Genomic DNA, 22,894 nt, shown 5'->3' with positions numbered 1-22,894 from the left:
CCAAAAGCTTATTTTTTGTGGGCTTTGGCCATTGCTAATTACCATGTTAGAAATTAAAATTGAAAAAACTTCAAAATGTGCTTTAATTCATTTAAAAAACAAACCCATTACTTGTTAACATAAATATATACTTTTTTTTTTTTGAGAGAGTGAGCAAGCAGGGGTCGGGGTGTTTGGGTTGGTGTGGGGGGAAGAAGGTGGATCCTAAGCAGACTCTGCCCTAAGTGCAGAGCCCAACATGGGGCTCGATCTCATGACCCTGAGATAATGACCTGAGGCAAAATGAAGAGTCGGATGCTAACTGACTGAGCTACCCAGGTACCCCATAAATATTTACACTTTAATGAAAAATAATTTTTTTAAAACCAAAAAAGTGAGAGGAGTGGTATTTTACATTTTTACAGATCTCTTTAAAGTCCAGCTTAATAGAAGATAGCTGGATTCACATACCTATTTCTGCGTTCAGTCTTTGACCATATGTTATTTTGGTTGAGGTATGTGAAGAAAATCTAGCCTCACACAGATATACCATGCAGAACTACTGATGTAAGCTAATTAGTCTAACTTTTGAAGTATTTCAAGGATCTTTTTCACCCTAAAAAGCAGAACAAAGAACAGCCATGTTTATAGTTTACTTACGTTAAAAGCCCGGTTTCATGACATTTAGTTGATACTGAACTACTCAAATTAATGACTAATCTCAAAACTTCTTTGCGAAGGAGTATACGGCACATTGGTGTATCATCTGGAATTGTTTTAACACCTAAAAAAAAGATGAAAATATTCTATCTTTATCACAATAGAAAATGATTGCAACTTATGAGATTCTTTAAATCTTACCTAAAGATCTCAAACTGAGATAAATTGCACCTAATCTGTCAATCATTTTGGGATCAAAATTCTAATGGAAGAGGAAGGCTAAGAGGATACACAACAGTAACTCCAACAGTTGGCTAAGTACACCTGAATAAAACTGACTTGTAGTTTTGAGACAATTTCCATTATTATCAACAACAACAAAACTAAGTATGGTTTTATTAACAATGCTTGGATGTAAATCTGAAAACTAACCTAGTAGCAGTTCTGTGCTTTTGGTGCTGCTGGCTGAGCCTTCTTGAGACACTCCATCACTGCATCCAGAAATCCCCGAAAACTTAGAAGGAACCACTTCTAAGGGATTATGGATCGTCTGCTCACACCAATCAGAATATGGAATGTCTTGAAGGTCTGAAGAAAAAAATCACTCATTTCTATTAAGGTATTATAATGGTTTAATTCCTATGCTTCATTGTATACCACAGAGGAGATGATTTCTTTCCAGTTTTCAACAATTATTTTCCATGGTGATCTTCAAAGTAAATTTGTACTGCTCAGATAGTGAAATTTGTTGAATTCTAGAGACATTTATACATGAATTTTATTTTCCTAAAATTACAAAAATAATATATGAATATATGATTAAAGAATTCAAATAAAAGATGCACATAGAATAAAACAGAAGTATGTCTTATCTACCCCATCCCATATTCCCACCCCCACAATAAATACCTCTCTAAAGGGAAATACAGTTCAAAGTTTGACACACACACATATGTGCATGCGTGTGTATTTTTTAAGGTTTTATTTATTTATTTGAGACAGAGAGAACACAGAAGGAGAGAGAGAAGGAAAGGCTGACTCCTTGATGACCAGAGAGCCCGATGGAGGGCTTGATCCCAGGACTCTGAAATCATGAACTGAGCTGAAAGTAGACATTTAACCAATGAGCCACCCAGGCACCCCCGACATATATGTCTTTTAAGATCTTTTGCTACTTTAACTTTGTTTTTCTAGTTCTTTGGGTGTGTAAGTGGGATTGTTATATTTCTTATTCTGTGACTTGCTTTTCTCCCCATTTAATAATTACCAATATAAGAATTACACTTCCCTGAGCTTATCAGTTCATTCCTTAGAATTAAATTTCCTACACTACCCATGGATTGCTAAGGTACTCCTAGATGGGATTTTGAAGTCAACCAAACATCTCAGTATTACTAAAGTGACATTAACTTTTTTGATTTAAAATTCTCCTGAGCACTTACAATGATTAGAGCAAATGGACATCATCAGGAAGTCTTTGGCTATTCTTGTAGAGAGTAACACTGGGCAAGCTATAAAATCATACAACCTTGGTACTATAAGAAATACTGGAAATTAATTGAAGTTTTCATCTCATGAAAGAAAAAAGATTCAGAGAGAGGAGATACAACTCAGCCAGAAGGTAAGAGCTCTTGACAGATGGTCCAGTACATTCTACTATAGCATGTTGTCACAGTAGAGAACAAAAAAGCTCTATTTTTAAAACCCAGGAAACCAAACCAATGTCAATCTCTCCCAATGTTGTTTTCCATAGAAGAGATAGGACCCTTTCACCTCACCTCTAAACGCTTCCTAAGATGACAATTTATAAAATACTAAGTAGAAAATGCTTTGATTCCTTGGAAAAGATGATCTATAAATTTAGCGTAGTTTTAAAATTTTGGTTATTAAGGAAATCATGTGCCTTTCAGGCACTTAAAAGTAACATGTGCTATTTAATCATTCATTGATTTAAAATATAAAACTATGCCAAAAATCTGAGAGCTGAAGATGTAGTAGGTTCGGGTATTTACATCTTAGACTAGATCTGCAAGTAGAAAAAAGCCCAGAGGCCCAGGGAGATACTTGGAAACTCAGGTTATTTATTTACTGAGTAATGTTTGTGTGTGTGAGTGAGGATGGGTGGGTAGGGAACTCCCATTTAAAGCCTTTGATAAAAAAGAATCTCATCAGTTGTTTTGGTATAATGATACCCAGCAATGGTGGAGCTATGCTGTAGAAAAATGTCCTTTGAAATTTTAACGGGAAGAAGCACTGTCTCCAGGAAACAGATCTGACGATGACTTAGTAATTACCTTTCCTAAAAAATAATAATACTAAAGAATGCACAAGTATCTTGATCTAATTACTAAATGCTACGTATTTGTCTACCTGATAAATTTCTATCTGGTTCCACATGGTGACATAAATGTGAAAGCCCGAAATAAAGTCCTTAATAGTTTAAAAAAAAAAAAAAAAAAAAAAAAAGCAGTAATGGGGGCGCCTGGGTAGCTCAGTGGGTTAAAGCCTCTGCCTTCAGCTTGAGTCATGATCCCAGGATCCTGGGATCAAGCCCACATCCAGCTCTCTGCTCAGCAGGGAGCCTGTTTCCCCTCCTCTCTGCCTGCCTCTCTGCCTACTTGTGTGATCTCTGTCAAATAGATAAATAAAATCTTTTTTTTTTAAATAAATAAAAAACAGTAATGCTGAATAACCCGGTAAGAGATGAATATACTATTTTAGAATCAGTAGATAAGCTACCCAGGGACTATGATGACGAAGTATTTCAGCACAAGGAACAGTAAGAAAGCTCATTCATTCAGTCAACATGTTTCTGGAAAATTATAAACTATTTCAGCCTTACCTTTAACCTATGATGACTCCAAGCATTTCTAACCTGTTAGAATCAGGTCCTACCTCTGAATATGTCGAGCATTCTCATTAAGAAAAACAAATAAACAAAAAAACCAAAAACCATTCCTATAAGCAAACTAGAACCAAACAATGCATAAAAAATCTGTGAAGGTGGCAGATGCAGAATAAAATGTTACCAGATATCTCATTCCAATAGCCTTTCCTCTGAGCTTTATATTTTTGAACCATTACCACCAGACCAGAAGTTTTAGACAAAGAAATGTCTTATGTTCAAGTCTAGATGTTCCTTTAAAACTATCATTAAATAGCACAGGGATTATTTTTTAGTCATCTGCCATGGACAGTATGGAAGTCTTCTTCCTGATACATAAAATCCTCAATATGGCCTACAGGAATGCTTCTCAAACTTTATTACGCACGTGAACAACCTGGGAGTCTCGTGGAAGTGCAGATTCTGATTCTGTGCATAGCGTGGAGTTTGAGATTCTGCATTTCTGACAAGCTCTCAGGTGATGCTGATGCTGCTGGTATGCTGGCCATACTTTAGGTAGCAAGAGTTCTGCAGGATCTGATCTCTGCCCATCTCTCCAGGCTGATCATATATCTCCTTCGCTCTTACTGTCTGGGTTCTACTCACACAGATGTCCTTCTGGTCCCTACTACTCTCCGTGCATGCTCTCATGAGAGGAGACCGTTGCTTAGGCTGTTCACTCTGTCTTTAAATTTTCTATATTCCATCTTCACCTTTTTTAGTTTCTATTCATTCTTTAGATCAACTTCTTTAGAAGTCTCTTTTTTGACCTGCCTACTTGGTTATATTCCTTTGCTGATACCATGTACCTATTCTTGATGGCACTTGTTACAAATGCAGTACTATATTCACATATTCAATTCACATATTATATCCCATCTTGTTTCATTTTTTCCTTCCCTACTACCCCCCAAACCTCTTGCCCTGCCTCTCAAATTCCTCGTATCAGAGAGATCATGGTAACTGTCTTTCTCTGATTAACTTATTTCGCTCAGCATAATACCCTCTAGTTCCATCCACGTCATTGCAAATGGCAAGATTTCATTTCTTTTGATGGCTGCATAGTATTCCATTGTATATGTACCACATCATCTTTATCCATTCATCTGTTGATGGACATCTAGGCTCCTTCCATAGTTTGGCTATTGTAGACACTGCTGTTATAAACATTTGGGTGCACATGCCCCTCCAGATCATTTTATCTTTAGGGTAAATACCCAGAAGTGTGATTGCTAGGTCATAAGGTAGCTCTATTTTGAGCTTTTTGAGGAACCTCCAAGCTGTTTTCCAGAGTGGCTGCACCAGCTTGCATTCCCACCAACAGTGTAGGAGGGTTCCCCTTTCTCTGCACCCTCACCAACATCTGTTGTTTCCTGACTTTTAAATGCATTTTGACTTACGATTTTTTTCAACTTAGGATGGGTTTATCGGGATGTAACTCCATCATGAGTTGGGGAAGATCTGCATATGGCATTTGTTGTATCATGTAAGATAGCTGAATCTGGGTCTGCCTCTCACCAAAAACATATTGTCTACTACAAAGTGGTATGCAGCTAGGTATTAGAAATATAAAAATGAAAAGACATGACAGTCCATACACTGAAAGAACTTAATGAGTGGAAGGGAAAAAAATAATGACCAATAATGATTATAAGGACAATGAGAGTAAAGAGGAAGGAATGTGAACATCTGACTTAAGAGAGTGAGGGACAGCTTCACGTGTAAAATACTGACATTTAGGATGAGGTGGACCAGCCAAAGGGAGTGTCTGTATGTTAGTTTCTGTATGGGGGCTAGGGGAAGAGGGAATAGCAGGGAAAACACATTTTTCATGCCCGAAATTATGAAATACAAAGAAATCTGTTGCATTCCTATGTACTACTAATGAGGCAGCAGAAAGAGAAATTAAGAAAACAATTCCATTTATGATTGTACCAAAAATAAGAAAATATCTGGAGAAAAACTTAACCAATGAGGAAAAGACCTATATTCTGAAAACTTTAAAACACTGATGAAAGAAACTGAAGATGACACAAACAAAAGGAGAGAGAATCTATGTTCATGGATTAGAAGAACCACTACTGATAACATACCTATGCTGCCCAAAACCACCTTCAGATTTAATGCAATCCTATCCAAATAACAACAGTATTTTTCACAGAACGAGACTAATACTAAAATTTATATGGAATGGTAAAATACCTCAAACAGCCAAGTAATCCTGAAAATTTCAAGATATAGTACAAAGCTGAAGTAATCAAAACAGTATGGTACTGGCACAAAAACAGACTCATAGATCACTGGTACAGAACAGACAGAGGCCTGAAATAAAACCACATTTATTTGGTCACTGAACCTAGGACAAATTATACAAGGGGGCCATATTGTACAAGGGGGGAAAGACAATTTCTTTAACAGATGGTGCTGGAAATACTGGACAGCTACATGCAAAAGAATGAAACTGGACCACTTTCATACCATACACAAAAGTAAATTCAAAATGGGTTAAAGACGTAAGGTAAGACCTGAAACCATAAAACCCTTAGAGAAAATAACAGATACTAATTTCTTTGACATTAGCTATGGGAACATTTCTCCAGATATGCCTCCTAAGGCAAGGGAAACAAAAATTTAAAAATTATTGGGACTACACTAAAATAAAAAGACTCTGCACAGCAAAGGAAACCATCAATAAAACAGTAAGTTAACCTACTGAATGGGAGAAGACATTTGCAAATGACATATGTAATAATGGCTTAAAATCCAAAATATATAAAGAACTTATACAACTCAAAACCAAAAAAAACAAATAATCCAATTAAAAATGAGCAGAGGACCTATACATTTTTACAAAGAAGGCATACAGATGGCCAACAGACGCATGAAAAGATGCTCAACAGGGGCGCCTGGGTGGCTCAGTGGGTTAAGCCGCTGCCTTCGGCTCAGGTCATGATCTCAGGGTCCTGGGATCGAGTCCCGCATCGGGCTCTCTGTTCAGCAGGGAGCCTGCTTCCCTCTCTCTCTCTCTGCCTGCCTCTCTGCCTACTTATGATCTCTCCCTGTCAAATAAATAAATAAAAATATTAAAAAAAAAAAAAAAAGATGCTCAACATCATTCAATCATCAGGGAAATGCAAATCAAAATCACACGAGATACCATTTCACATCTCTCAGAATGGCTAAAATCAAAACACAAAAAATAACAACTGCTGGTGAGGATGTGGAGACAAAGGAATCCTCGTGCACTGCTGATGGGAATGCCCTTTACAGTACAGCCACTGTAGAAAACAGTATGGAAATTCCTGAAAAAAAGATTAAAAACGGAAATACCACATGATCCAGTTATACTGGGAATTTACCCAAAGAAAACGAAAACACTAATTTGAAAAGATATATGCATTCCTATGTTTATTGCAGCATTATTTATAATAGCCAAGATATGGAATACCCAAGTGAGTTTTCATAGTGAATGGCTAAAGATGTGGTATAGAAATGCAACAGAGTATTACATGGCTATAAAAAAGAATGATAGGGGCGCCTGGGTGGCTCAGTGGGTTAAAGCGTCTGCCTTCAGCTCAGGTCATGATCCCAGGGTCCTGGGATGGAGCCCCACATTGGGCTCTCTGCTCAGCAGGGAGCCTGCTTCCTCCTCTCTCTCCCTGCCTTCCTCTCTGACTAGTTGCAATCTCTGTCTATCAAATAAATAAATAAAATCTTTAAAAAAAAAATTTAAAATAATAATTAAAAAAAAAGAATGATATTTTGCCATTTGCAACAGCACTGGATGGATGGACCTAGAGAGAATAGTGCTAACTGAAGTCATCAGAAAAGACAAATACCCTATGATTTCATTCATCTGTAGAATTTAACAAGCAAACAAAAAAAAGAAACACAAATAAACAAAGAGACTCTAGAACACAGCAAACAAATGGTGACTGCCAGAAGAGAGGAGGGTAGGGCCACAGGTGAAAGAGATAAAGAGGATCAAGAACACATTTATCTTGATGAATATACAGAATTAATGAATCACTATACTGTATACCTGAAACTAATATAACACTATGTTAATTATGTTGGAATTAAAAAATAATTTAAAGAGAAGAAAAAGAGAATTGCTGAATCATCATACTGTACATCTGAAAGTAATGTAACATTTTATGTTAATAATAGTCCAACGGGGGAAAAAAAGACAATAGATCACACAAAGAATCTTGTGTGGTGGGCATGAATAGCCAGTAAAGAACTGTCAACAGACTAATTCCAGGAATAGTATGAAAGATGAATTGGAACGGGCCAAAACTGGAGACAAAACACTAACCTCCAATCCTCCAAAAGGGAAATGCTCAGTGACTGAACTAAGACTGAAGTAGTAAGAACCGAATTAAAAGGGATGGTCAGCAGAAGTGGGACATGGCTTGTGACTGGACCACATTCAAATTAGGTAGAGAAGGACATAATCACTTACCTGAATGACTGCATATTGCACTTAGTTGATTACTGGGCTGGAAACCCAGAATTTCGATACAGACACAGTAAAGGCAGTTATCATCTGTATGCTCCTGTAATCCAGTGTCTTCTGTACTTTCTAAAAACAGAGAAGCATCTGAATGGATTGAATTCATTATTTCCGTAAGACTCATCTGCTGTCGTAGCAAGTGAAAAGAGTTTTTTACAAGACCTCCAGTTCCAGATGGAAGACCTGTGTATAAGTAAATATGAAACAAAATCTGATAAAGATAGTATCAATGACACCTCTTTTCAAGATGTCTCAAACTACATGAATTTTTAAAGAAGGAATATAAGCGAAGAAAACCAGAACTCTTTTTATGGCTCAAAATCTTAACTTTAACTGGGGAGAAAAAAAGAGTAATTTGCCTAAAATTAGGAAAATAAAGTTGGCAGATAAGCTTATATTACTTTAATATAAAATTTTAAATGCAAAATGGAAAACTAAAATCATACAATTAAGACATAACTTCAATTATTCTCAGTAATTCTATAAAGAAATGTAATAATTCTGAGTCTAAAGAGGCACTAAAAAAAATCAAGATTACGAAGCTTTAAACCTATGGCTAACATGCATATATTCATTATAATCTTACTGTTCATTATAAAGAGAGATCATGTAATGTTTAAGTACATTTTTCTCTCTCTCCTTCCCCCAAACACCTTTGAGAATCAGAATCACAAATTTTTCATGCATTAGTTTTTAAAAATAGAATCAAATGATCTAATTTTTGTCTTCTTGAGAGGCTGGGTAGAACGGTTAAAGTCCCTCACAAAAATATATTGTGGTTTAGTTTTAAATTGACTCAAACAATTATTTTGGCATAATTTTTAAGTTGATCCAAAAGTAAGTATATCTGAATTTTTAATGTTATCCTACTGAAAAAATTTTCTTTTTCATCAACTCTGTTTTAAAAAGAATTTTCTTTTTAATACAAAGAAGAGTCTCATGAAAACAAAAACCATGCATTACCTCCTGCCTCATGAGCAAACACTCTGGCACCTCGATCATCATGTGGAGGTATGTTTTTTGTCTGAAAATAGGGAATATCCTTTACCTAAAACACATCAATTATGAAGAAGTTCACTTTATGAATATTAGCAAAATTAAACAAAATGCAATTTAAACAGAATTACTACAGCACATGAACTTACAACAAAAAGTTCACTAAAGAAGGTTAAATTACCAAAACTTGATAAAATAATAATCCTTAAAGTTTTCATCTACTCTTAGTAATTTAAATAAATATTAAAACAATTGCTTTTAGAATTTATCTAAAATATCTTTAGACTCCTGAGCAAATGTGGATTCTTTAGTACTGTATCATGTAGATATTTGTGAGTATCTCGTGGGATTAGGACAACCTTATATTACTGGACACATGTGGCTGTCCTATGTAGGATAAACAGGTTCATGGATTAAAAAACAAACAAAAAAAAAAAACAAAAACCAAGGAATATACTGTATACCTCAAACTTACACAACTTTGTGTTCAATGTCAAAAAACAAAAAAGACAAAAACACAGGATAAATCAAATGTGATTAAAAAGCAAAGTAAGAATTAACTAAACTTCAGAGAGTATACTGGTAAAGAAATCAAACAAGATGCTGTTTTACTGTGGGAAGAGAAGGAAGTATAATATTCTGGGGACTTGGAATGGTGTATACCACCAAAGGGTGTATACCTCAAAAAAGTACAGAACAGTTGAGAAACGTGAAATAATTTTCATCACAAAATGTTTTTAAATAAAACTGCCTTAAAAATAATTATCTTCTCCCAAAATAGTAATCACTTAATTTCTAATAAGCAGTTATACAATATGAAATAATAAGAATATAGAATTCATGATACCTGGAATATATCATTGATGTCTACTGGAAGAGCAAGACCAATATAGTCATCGGAACTACCATATGTTGCACTGGACACCATGGACCTCACTGAGGAGGATCGCTGCAGGGTATTTTGATTAATAGGACTTAATAAATCTTCTTTATCTAATGAAGCATAACTTAAAGCTTTCATGAACCTATAAAACCATAAAAAAACCCATTTGCATTAGTTTCTTGATTTGTAATATTTATCATATAGAGAAATTATAATTTTTGTAACCTTTTAGCTAGCCAAGTACTAAACAGTGGTACCTTTTTTATTAGGAGCATATAAACACTTGAAATCATTTAGCTGTTATAAAATGATATACAAAAGATCATCCATAATGGAACTGTTATGAAAAATAACTACAATGGCCTCCTGGGTTAAAGTGAAAAGGTGGGCAATTAAGATAACTTTCAATATCTAGAATTAAAAAAAAAAAAAAATGACCCCAGAAGTCACAGGTATGATCCAAGCACTATCTTCACAATCATTTCAAACTAGTAAATTTGCTATCATACAACCAAGGGCATGCCTATTAACTCCATTTAACATTATTTTTATGAAAAATAAGAACAATTATCATCCTTTGTGTGGTAATTACTTTAATGCTATAGGAACAAGATTTATGTAACACAGCAGAAAGACACAAAACAGCAATTATGTCATCATTTGTAAATATTACAAGGCACTTTTATTTAAAGCACTGATATTTCCTCAATGCACTCCTTACTAGTGACTCCATAATAAATATAGTATACTGGTATTTCCATAAGATACAGATTTCTTATTCATGCAACATACATGCTAAAATATATACTAGGCACTTGCTTCATATATACAAAGCACTACACAAGGCTCCAGTTAATGAACATTGGCATTGAGAAACCCAAGTCATTTAAAATGTAACCATATAGCCTGATATTTAAAAAGGAATTATTTAATAATGCACACAAAAGAAATCCTTCAAAATAGTAATTTAAGATTATCATAGTGGGGATGCCTGGGTGGCTCAGTTGGTTAAGTGTCTGCCTTTAGTTCAGTCAGATCCCAGGGTCCCACACAGAGCTCCTTGCTCAGCGCAGTCTGCTTCTCCCTCAGCTTGTGTTTCTCTCTCTCGGACAAATTTAAAAAAATCTTAAAAACAAATTAGCATAGTAAAAACCACTAACTGAAATTGACAAATTTCATAAAATGGGTCAGTGGTTTTAAAATTATATTGTTAAACCTCTCTTACTTCATGGAACTCTTTCTTTAAAGGAGTACTGAAGGTGAAAGAAGGATTATTGGATTACCTGCCCTTCACAGAAATGCTTTTGTGAAGAAAGAGATTCTCTAGTTAAAAAGCAGTATTTGAAAAGCTTAAAACTACTGATCTAGTCCAAATTCTATTAGATGAGGCAACTAAGGTCTAGATATTTCAAAATTCATGAACCTTCCCACACAGATTCATAATAGTGAGCAACTGAGGTCTGCCTAGTTTTGTTTTGGGCTGATGAAGTGTTGCAAAGCTGTTGAAGTCTAGGCAGATGAGACATTACAGCATAGTTTATGAAACGTTGTTTCGAGCTCATTCACTCAGTGCCAGGATTAGTTAGGATTAAGAGCTCCTACTTCAGTGTTTGTTCTACCATGTCCCAAGGAAATAGCTCAGTGAGATATGATTTTTAAGACTGCTGTGTCAGGCTCTCCATTATACCACAGGCATCTGCATGCCTACCCTTTTAATTTTATGAGAAAACAAAACAAATAACAATAGTCCTTTTTTGCCTGGATTCCAAACTGTTATCTTAAAGTAAATTTGTAGTTAGCTTCCATCACTTTCATTTTCTCTGAACTAACCAAAGGTAAGAAGTAGAAATAGAAACACTATGCCAACATGATTTTTTCCTCCATGGAACCTGGTACACACAGAATAGGTACTAAATACAATTTGAAAAACAAATGAAAGATTTGATAAACAAAGTTCTGTTATGCTGTCATGCCTCTGTACAAGCTGTTCCCGTCTGTTTTTTCTTATTTTTATTTTTTTTTCCCTCCCAATAAAAACATCTATTCATCTTTAATCCAGGGGTAAAATTTCCAAATAACTTTCTCCTGGTCTAACAGAGAATATAGGAAATAAGATTCTAAGAACCCAGACTGGTTAAGATGTAAGTGACTGGGGGTAGCTGTCTTTTCTGGTCTATTCTTCAGAATATTTAAACAGTGCATCCCTCTATATGCCTTCAACAAGTTGGACAGAAATGCTTGCTTTGACAGGATATAATCAACCTAAGTGAATGGTTCAGAGTTAACAGCACCTTCGTTATTTTTCTGAGCCGTATGACAATAGTACTTCTACTGCTTATTTTGCTGTGCTAGGTTACTCACTGGCCCTGGCTGTGCAGTGATCTCTTGAGTTTTCAAATTTTTTGTTGTACTATCAAAGCTTCCTTCTTTGCTACCAATTTTATCAGCTGTCCTTTCCTGTTATAGTGTTCCTACCAATCAGAAGCTTCTAACTGTTGCTCCTATAGGCCTGAATACCTGATATCCAAGCTTGTTAGAATAAATATCAACTTTGACTATGTGTCAGAGGTACCTCTTCTGAATACAATTCATGAACCTTACTGATAGATTTAGACTAGTGAGCTATTAAGAGATCCACCTGTCTTTGTTCCGAATTGGTGAGGCTGACAAAGATGGGTGAGTTTCTATATGAGACATTATTGCATAATTTATAAAATTCTATCAAACAGGGTATAATTTATTATCTGCTACAAAGGAATCCCTTCTACTAAGTGCATTAGCATTACTGAAATATTAAGAATATTATTAATATTATTAAGAATTTGGTTCCATAAAACCCAAATGTACATAAAGAAATAACTACCCATAATGCCAATGATGATGATGATGATATCTGTCAAGCACTATTCTCAGTACTTCACAAATACTAATCCATTTAAATAAATGGGAATTTATAACCAAAAATGAAGTAATTTTTTTTAAGTATTTGGCCCAACAACAAAAAAAAAAAACCAAAAAACAGGGATGCCTGGGCAGCTCAGTTATTAAGCGTCTGCCTTTGGCTCAGGTCATGATGCCAGGGTCCTGGGATCGAGCCCCACATCGGGCTTCCTGCTCAGCAGGAAGCCTGCTTCTCCCTCTCCCACTCCTCCCTGCTTGTGTTCACTCTCTCTCCCTATGTCTTTCTCTGTCAAATAAATGAATAAAATCTTAAAACAAAAACAAAAACAACAGGTACAGAAATCTTCACAACAAATTTTACATTTCATATATTTTAAAGGTAAAATCAAATTATTTATTTTGATCGACTTGGTCACAGTCTTTACACATGGCACAGAAATTTCCTAATAAAAGTTCTTGAGCATAGACAAACTGCTACTGCTGAATTCTGAGGGCCAAGTAATTCATGTAATGTTCGTTAGGTTCCTACTAAATAATCACAGCTACTTGGAAGACAAATTGAGAATTTCACTAAAATTTGTAGTTAGAAAATATAGTAATAATAAAGGTCAACTTTTGGAGCCTTAAATTGACCTACCTGAAAAAGTTGTTTGTTATTGTAGGTCTTAAGCTCCTGATTCCCCCGACATGCTTCTTTTTAAAATCGATCCTTGCAGAAGCAAGAAATAAAAAAAAGCTTGTGACTGTGTGTCCTTGCAAACCATATGTTTATTTTCAGGGCCTAAAAGAATGTCTTTTCCCCCCTCGCAGCTGCAAGAATCCATTTCAAATCATATCGGGTAACTAGGAGCTTATAGCCTACCATAGTAAGCAATTATAATTGGTCAGTTCTGAGGCTTACGTAGATGTAAAACCTGTCTACTAATGCTTTCCATTTAAGTCTGTTAAAATGCAACCATTATTGTTCATTAAATGTGTATTTGCTCACCTGCTTGGTGTTAACCTGGACTCAAAACTGTTGGCCTTCATGGTGATGGTATCAGTAAATAGCACGTCTTTTGCTGGAGATGCCAAAGCTTCAGAATGAGATAAGGATGGATGCATTCTTTGTTGCTGTAATCTCTTCAGCGTAGCGTAGCCAAAGGCATCTCTAGAACTCGTGTAACTAAAGTTACAATCTGCTAGACTTTTAATCGTAGCAATTGAGGGTGCTTTAAGGGACTGTGCTCTTCTAGGAAGTGTATGAGAAGAACCTGGAGGCACCAGGGACACTGAGTTTGATTTGGAGAGAGACAGATGGTTAGACTGTGGCGTCAAATAGTGGCTTGTCTTAACAGTTTTAGTACTTACCACAGTACTCATACTTCCACAGTCTGTGTCCACAGTTGTAGCATCAACACCTACTGTCTCTCGTGAAGGACTTGAACTCATTGAACTTATGCCACTTGTTGTAGTGTCTGTATTAAAACTTTGGCTACGTATCTTCATTTGTGAGCTTGTTGAACTTTCTACAACTAATCGCTCTCGGCTTGTGTTTTCTCTGTGATGCTCCGTACCAAGACTCTTGGTGAATTTTAAGTCATTCTCTCCAATACTTGGAGTACTACCAGTGTCTTCAATGTGCTTATTCCCAACAAATGAAGTTTCTAATTGTAATGTTTTCTGAACTGTGGATATGGGTGTGAAATCATCACTATGATTAAAGTCAACACTGGGCTCCGTAAGCGTTCTGATCCGCCTGTTGTTTGTCTTATTTTCAGATGGCAGTTTCCCTCCTTTCGGATCACTGCTACTGCGATGTTTTTTATTAGGCAAAGTAAGTGAATTTAAGATACGATTCTTCACAAGTTTACTAGAAGCAAAGAAAGGGAATGAATTTTTATCCTTTATAGGTCCAGGTCGATCATAAAATGCTGGTTCTGTATCTTCATTGATGTCAAGAAAAAACGTACTGGTAGAGCTGCTGCCAAATCGGTCATCCTCCATTATGAACATACCTGTGATCAAAAGATTGTTAAAACAAGCACGTCAAAAATGACAAAACAAAATCATGGCAACTGTTTGTGACCTATTTCAATAATTCTTTGTGGAATAGTCATCTGGGGAAAAAATTTTCAAAAATAAAGAGTTAAACTGCTGAGGAGCCACATTAAAAAAAAAAAAGAACTTCTTGAGACCAAGTGTTTAAACTTAAATAAAAATGTGAAATTATGTCATTATGAGGAACTTCTGTTATTTCCCAAGAAAAACTATAGGATTCCTTACAGCAGAGTTTACATGAAGTGGTTTTCTGCTTGCTGTTTTAATGGCACGGAGTTTCCAAAACCTCCAAATATTCAAGATAAAATTAAAGGAAAAAGGAGATTTGACCATGGATGTTCACTCAGTTGGCAGAGATTCCTGTTAGTTTATTTTTCTAATCATAATATGTGGGAGAAATTAATCTTATAAGAAGTGAATTCTTCCTCTTAAAATATACTTATAATGAACCAAGTCACAGCATTTTAAATTCATGTTTAAATCAATTAGGCTTATTTATTTTCCTTTTGGTACTAAGGATCTCATCTAAATTCAGGGTCTAACTCTAATAAAAAAGAAAAAAGAAAAAAGACTCAATCTGGGTGCCCAATGACATCTATGATATTTTATCCTATTTTTATTTTTAACTTTTTGTTCAGTAATTATAAACTACTTGAAATTTATTTTGAAAGAAAGCAAAATAAAATCCCAAATAAACTTGCATAATATATTTTCAGATTTTCTCAATTCTAAGATACACATTTTTCCACAGATAATATTTCTAAAATCAGAATGCATCTTGTAATCAGTGGTATGTCCTAGTTTAATAGGCAGTATTTTTTTCTTTTTCAGTGGTACATAAAATACTGGTGCATCTTATAATTCACAGCATCTTAGGCCTGGTGAAATATGGTTTGAAAAATGTTGCACTATCTTTTTAAAAAGAACTATGTCTTAAATTTTGTACAACTAACAATATTTAGCACAAGGCTTAAAACCACAAACTGTTTTTTATTTATTTTTTGATACTCTATCTTTTAAGAATTTCAATATTTAGTTTTAAAATTTAGCTCTTCTCTCAAAAATGAGTATGTAAATTTATCTTAACATATGTATCTTAACAAATACATTCTGGTTCAACAAACTCTATCTGAAAAATGAGTGAAAAATTATGTAAATGAAAAAGGTAAGCAAATAAGCATTCACTTTTTAGATTTTATGATAAGCAAAAATGGGAATGGTTCTTTTGGCACATGGCTTATTTTTTAACTCTGTCAGTAAGCTTTTCCAAAGGCTATTTAGAAAAGCAAGGAGAGAACAATGTAGTCTGTTGGCTATCACTCTCTGTTGTGAAAAGATAACATATTTTCAAAGACCCCATGACTGCCAAAGTATCTTAGAAAAAAGTACACTAGGAATGTAACAAATACATTTATATTATGATATTACAAACACAAATGTTAACTACAGCTAACATGACCTTGTCAAGAATACTCACTTGATGGTGCAGATTCACTTTCACTATTATGTCTAGAGCTGGTTGACTCTGAGTTCAAACTGAGGGTGCTTGGGATAGATGAAAGTTCATTACAGAGTTGTTCTACATCATCTGGAACCACTGGCCACAGATGTTTGCGACTGTGCCTTACAGAATCCCAGTTGTGACATTTCAGAATATCACAGCCCTGTTTGGTTTTGGCTATGAGCCCAAGCACATATACACAGGTCCTATATGAAAAAGATGTAGTAATGACAGTTTATAATTCCAAACTGAGATTTCTTAAAGCAACCAAAATATTAGTTTGCTATATGTACATTTGAATTTTTTTTAAAGTCATTAAAAATTATTTAGCTTGTAGAAAAATGTATTAAAATGAGTTAGGAGTAACTTAGAAGCCGTAAGTAACATGAACACCTTCTTAACATACACAGTAATTACAAAGAAGTAATTTAAAAGAACATAATGCAATTTTAGAGTAAAATGGCATATACGAACTTTTCTGGGAAAATGTGAAATATAAGGGCTATTAGAATACTGCATATACACTATACTTTCACTGTTTGCCAGTTACTAAACTTCAAAATTATAATGATAAAAATGAAATGGTAACATTAAACAAGGAGCTCCGTAAGATGTTAAACAGTGCATTTAAAAATCTTTTTTTTTTTTAAAGTAAACTCTACTCCCAATGTGGGGCTCGAACTCATGACCCCAAAATCAAGAGTCGCATGCTCTACTGACTGAGCCAGCCAGCCAGATGCACAACCCACTCCCCAACCTTTTCTTTTTAAATCATAGAATACTCTTCCCTCACAGCTACTTGTGAACAACAATATATACACAAGAAAGATTTATGAGTGAAATAACATACCCTCTGATTGAAAGAACCTCACACTGCTTTGCAAGTTTTAGTATATCTGGAATCACATTTTCTTCCTGCAGCAAATTGAGACCCCAATTTGATGAGCCAATATTTCCCTGAAAGAAAAAAAAAAAACACATATCAAATACACTTATAAGAGTAACTCTTTCAAGAGCTTTGGAGAGCTAAGAAGAAATTTAACCCCATCTATGAGAGAGAAAAAAAATGTGAAAAGAAACCTTAAATACAGAACTTGAGAAATTAATGCTTCATTTGTCTTAGCAAGAAAACTAACAGCTTAATCATCAACTTTCCAGTCTAAAAATTATACTTAAAATGGGCAGAAACAATTTTGGTCCTAGAATATTAATCTGAGAACAAGTTCTAAATAAAATGATTTTTATTTACTATTAATGGGAAAATTTTAAAAATCTAAAAATGATGAAGATCTTATAGAAGTTTATTACAAACCAAGGCCCAAAGAGATGCTTTCAGTTTTTTAATTTCTTCCCATTTATCCAAATCTGGACTACGAACATTGTGACAGAGTTCAGTAATAATATTCTGGAGAAAGAAAAAAAAAAAAAAACATGAGTAACAATATGTTTTCAAAGCATCTTAAAATCAAATTTTTAAGGTTTGCATTTAGTAACTTTTACAAATTTAAAATTCTAAAATAATTTTATGTAAACTTTAATTTTATGTAAACTTTCTTAAGCAGCATTAATGCAGGGGTTCTGAATTCATATTCTATAGTGAGCACTTACAAGCTATGTGGTTTTGAGCAAGTCAGTTAACCCCCCATGCCTTGATTTCCAATCTCTAGAAGAGAGATCTATTTCATATGGTGTAATGACTTAAGCATTACATAGAAAGTCCTTAACAAAGTACTTGGTACCTAGTACTATAAAAATCTTAGTCATAATTATCAGTATTTTAAATAGAACTTAATACTAGTGAATAAAAAAAAACTACTGTAAAGATATGTGCTCCAGGGGCGCCTGGGTGGCTCAGTGGGTTAAAGCCTCTGCCTTCAGCTCAGGTCATGATCCCAGGGTCCTGGGATCGAGCCCCACGTCTGGCTCTCTGCTCCGCAGGGAGCCTGCTTCCTCCTCTCTCTCTGCCTGCCTCTCTGCCTAGTTGTGATTTCTCTCTGTCAAATAAATAAAATATTTAAAAAAAAAAAAAAAAAAAGATATGTGCTCCAAAAGTCTTCACAGACTTAATATAAAAATAGGACACTATAGAGTACATTTATGTAAAACTTTTGTTCCTGGGATGAACACTGATACAAAAATGAACTAAACTGCCAGATTACTATTGTTCAAAAGACACACACACAAATACTTCTGTATCTATTTCTAAAATAAGAAAAAAGTTGCATTTATTGAAAACACTTAATAGCAAGACATATTCACCGCCATAAATTTGGTGTGCATATGATCAAAGAATAACTGCCTGACACAAAGCCTGTTATATTCCATAAAGTATATGAGAATAGGGAGGTACAAACAAACAGCAATTAATATTTCCAGTCTGTGCTCACCAAAGATAACTCAATCTGTATCAGGCTCAGTTTAACTTCCCCACAAGAACAATGAAGAAATTCAGTTTTTCAGTATGTTTCTACAAAAGAGATGAACTTTCCAACAAACTACAAAGGACTGAACTCAGACTTTAAGTGGCTCACTTACTCTACATATTAGCTATGCAAAAGGTGACAAGTAAGTCAGGGAAAGGCACGCAAACCAGTGATACATCTAAGGATTACAAACACAGAATGCCTAATTCAGTTATAAGATAGAAGGCTTTAAAAGCATTATCAATGCTGCTAACTTTAAGGCTTTTGAGAAGTTTTTGCAAAGGTACTACACTTTAGCAATACTAAGATTTTTTTCTATGATTGTAGCTCTTTAAAACAAGTAAATTGTGTTTTTACCTGTACTTCCAACAAATGACAGCCTGTTTTGTGGTGTACCAGTTGTCCATAGAGGTGTACAGGCAGGTAGACATGAGGACGCTGTAATCTAGTACAAATAAAGATGATTGATATACCCATTGCCTCATTTACAATATGCTAATTAAAACAAGGACTACTGGGGCGCCTGGGTGGCTCAGTGGGTTAAGCCGCTGCCTTCGGCTCAGGTCATGATCTCGGGGTCCTGGGATCGAGTCCCGCATCGGGCTCTCTGCTCAGCAGGGAGCCTGCTTCCCTCTCTCTCTCTGCCTGCCTCTCTGCCTACTTGTGATCTGTGTCTGTCAAATAAATAAATAAAATCTTTAAAAAAAAAATAAAAATAAAACAAGGACTACTAATAAAGTAGTAGATAAAGATATAATCTCTCAGCATACATAAAAATATTAAAGTGGAAAAGCATGAGGTTTTCTCTAGAAAAGTAACAGGTTAGCTAGCCTCAAAGTAATGAGTAATGGTAAGAGAGCAGAGACCAGAAAAACAGACTAGGGTAAGAGCATGGAAGATATATAAATTATATTAGTAAGGGTATTCAGCATGTTATGAGTGCCACTGGAATTCTTGAGCAGTCAATGCTATGCTTTAAGATTTTTTTCTTATGTCAGTGAAGGAAATAAAATCTCCAAGTACTCAGAAAATTTTAAAAAATAAAGAATTATTATGAACTGGGCTTGAATTTTATATTAGAGGACCAGTAATAAATTATTCCATTAACTAGACTGTACCTTTGGTTACTCCGACGAACATAGTTATCACCATCAATTGGCTTTCGATAAGTAGTAAGTGCTTCATTAAGTTGTTCCTCAATCAAGTCAACATATTTTGAATTATATTCCTGGAAGATAATATTGTTTCAGTTGTAAAGAGTATCATATTATTCACTAAATTTATAACATGTTAGGTACACACCAAATATTAAAAGCATAAATATGAGAAAAATGAACACCTGTACAAGAAATTTAAGACATTTTTTAAAATGGTAGAACATGGTATTATGAATGCAAATGTTCTATCATATCTAAAAGCTTTCTGCTTATACTCAATCCCATTCTCAATTAGTATTTCAGAGTCCATACAAGTAAGTTAATAGTTTTGTTTTTCATCTTATTTAAATCCCTTCCCCATTAAATACAAACAAAAACTGGCCTCTTATTATTAAACCGTAAGCATATTCACTAGAAATCTTAAAAAGAAAATTAAATGAATTGCATCATTTTAGCATCTTTTGGCAAAAACTAGTACCGCTTTCCCCACTGATTTAAATCAAGTCGAATGTAAAAAATGTTGCCAACTTAAAACTTGAAAAACTTTTAAATTCTTTAAACTGAAAATCAGTCATACTGCCATCTTTACTGCAAAAGATCTCTATTTTTTCCTTTTTTAAACTATTTTTTAATTTAAATTCAATTAGTTAACATATAGCGTATTACTGGTTTCAGAGGTACAGGCCTGTGATTCATCAGTCTTATATAACACCCAGTGCTCATTACATACCCTTCTTGATGTCTATCACCCAGTTACCCCATCCCACCCCTCCGGCAACCCTCAGTTTGGTTCCTATGATTAAGAGTCTCTTGAGGAGCCTGGGTAGCTCAATCATTAAGCATCTGCCTTCAGCTCAGGTCATGATCCCAGAGTCCTGGGATCGAGTCCTGCATCAGGCTCCCTGTTCAGCAGGAAGACTGATTCTCCCTCTCCCACTCCCCATACTTGTGTTCCCTTTCTTGATCTCTCTGGCCCAAAAAAAAAAAAAAAAAAGTCCCTTATGGTTTGTCTCCTTCTCTGGTTTCATCTTATTTTTTTCCTCTCTTCCCATATGATCCTGTTTTATTCCTTGAATTTCACACATCAGTGAGCCTCTCTGATTGACTTATTTCGCTTACTATAATACCCTCTAATTCCATCCACATCATTGCAAATGCTAAGATTTTGGTTTTTTGATGGCTGTGTTAATATTCCTGTGTGTGCACATACACCACATCTTCTTTATCCCAGCTATCAATGGGACATCTGGGGTTTTTCCATAGTTTGGCTATTGTGGACATTGCTGTTATAAACACTAGGGTACGGGTGTCCCTTCAAATCACTACATTTGTATCTTTAGGGTAAATGTTAAAAGATCTCTACTTTAAACTGCTCAGAAGGAATTGGCAGAACCTCTCTGGAAAGCAATTTGGCAGTATGTATCAAAAACGTTACTTCACATACTTTTTGACTCAACTACACTGTTAGAAATTTATCCTACAGAAATACATGTACAAGCATTCAAAGGCATACAGAAGAATATCCAGCAAACACGGTTTACAAAACAAAAAAAGTGAAACAATATCAATACAGGAGTGGTTATGAAAGCTAAGGTACATTCACACAATGTACGAGGCAGCCATTAAAAAGAACAAGCTAGATTTAAATGTACAGCTCTGAAAAGATCCCTCAAATATATTGCTAAATGAAAAACTTATTCTTATCTATTCTTGAAAACAGAACACATTCGGATTTTTAAATAAAGAGTATATACTTATAGATGGATAGAACATCTCTGAATGCACATAAAATAAACTATTACAGACATTACCTTCAGAAAAGACAGAATAAAATAATATATATATATAAAAAAAGACAAGACAGAATAAGCGCACAGGGAAACATTTTCCATTCAAAACCATTTCAGACAATTTGAATTTGGTGTTACCTTAATTTCCTACTTAAAGCCTTTAAAAACATACTTTTCCTATTTTTCCTTTAGGTTCCATATTTACTTTGTAATAGTAATAAGAGGTTTTAATACTATGAGCATACCATAATTATTACTACCACTACTATTACCACTACACTACTACCAAACTTTCCTCTACGTATGAAAATCTTAGGGGCACCTGGGTGGCTCAGTGGGTTAATAACCCTCTGCCTTCAGCTCAGGTCATGATCTCAGGGTCCTGGGATTGAGTCCTGCATAGGGCTCTCTGCTCAGCAGGGAGCCTGCTTCCCTTCCCCCCATGTCCACTGCTCTGCCTACTTGTAATCTCTCACTGTCGAATGAATAAATAAAAAAATCTTTAAAAAAATTTTATGTATGAAAATCTTAGTGCAAAAAAGGCAGTTATTCTGAGCTTTGCACAGGAGTAGTTACATTCCTGTGGTTAATCTTTTGACCAAAGGCATTCATTTGGAAAACACCTAGCCAAAGGTCAGGGGTATGATTTGTAGTTGTGAAATATACCGAGTTTCTTATGGGGGTCATCCTGAGGATTCTGCCCAAAAGGAGCAATCTGGAGGGGCAAGAAAATCCCAACTGAGGGGTGGACCTCTATCTACCAGAAGGCAATGTAAGTATGCAGGCAGAGGAGCCCTTGACTGCCCTAGTCAAGGGAACTGAAAATGAGAGATGCACAGTGGTGAGGTCTTGAAAGTAATGCTCAAGCAGAGGAATTAACATCTGAAATCTGCCACACTCAAAGCTAAACAGCCCAGATAAAAATTGTACCAAATAAGTCAGTCTGTTCTTAGCCCCATGCCTCTTCTTCCTCCTCCTGCTCTAAAGCTGAAGAGGCCCTAAACTGGCAGACAGCCAGTAAATGGAGAGGAGAAGTAGCACAAAGAGTGATGAGATTAACTGAATCCTCCCTCCACTGTAGTGTTTCTAAGTCTATGTCTGGATGCTAGGGTGAAGATTTAAATGGAATGAGTGAGTTTTTAATATTGTACTGGCTCAATGTTT

The 22,894-nt window shown here is 35.1% G+C and overlaps 1 protein-coding gene across 5 annotated transcripts in view; it reads right to left on the bottom strand.

Moving 5' to 3' along the window:
* The window catches only part of RICTOR (RPTOR independent companion of MTOR complex 2), a 128,708-nt gene that overhangs the window by 5,908 nt on the left and 99,906 nt on the right, over window positions 1–22,894 (bottom strand). For 4 of the 5 annotated variants that reach the window (XM_045998756.1, XM_045998759.1, XM_045998761.1 and 1 more), the window contains 12 exons: window positions 19,902–20,011; window positions 19,141–19,228; window positions 17,673–17,765; window positions 17,211–17,317; window positions 16,337–16,566; window positions 13,808–14,816; window positions 13,457–13,528; window positions 9,883–10,060; window positions 9,003–9,087; window positions 7,989–8,222; window positions 1,072–1,227; window positions 640–763 (listed from right to left, as the gene is read on the bottom strand). In XM_045998756.1, coding sequence (XP_045854712.1) covers window positions 640–763; window positions 1,072–1,227; window positions 7,989–8,222; window positions 9,003–9,087; window positions 9,883–10,060; window positions 13,457–13,528; window positions 13,808–14,816; window positions 16,337–16,566; window positions 17,211–17,317; window positions 17,673–17,765; window positions 19,141–19,228; window positions 19,902–20,011 — 2,486 coding nt within the window. The remainder of the gene's footprint in view (window positions 1–639; window positions 764–1,071; window positions 1,228–7,988; window positions 8,223–9,002; window positions 9,088–9,882; window positions 10,061–13,456; window positions 13,529–13,807; window positions 14,817–16,336; window positions 16,567–17,210; window positions 17,318–17,672; window positions 17,766–19,140; window positions 19,229–19,901; window positions 20,012–22,894) is intronic. The other variant, XM_045998758.1, reaches the window with a different exon arrangement.

Source organism: Meles meles, chromosome 3 (assembly GCF_922984935.1).
Source record: "Meles meles chromosome 3, mMelMel3.1 paternal haplotype, whole genome shotgun sequence".
NCBI lineage: Eukaryota > Metazoa > Chordata > Mammalia > Carnivora > Mustelidae > Meles > Meles meles.
The sequence above is the reverse complement of the archived record's forward strand: the minus strand, read 5'-3'. Positions and strand labels throughout refer to the sequence as shown.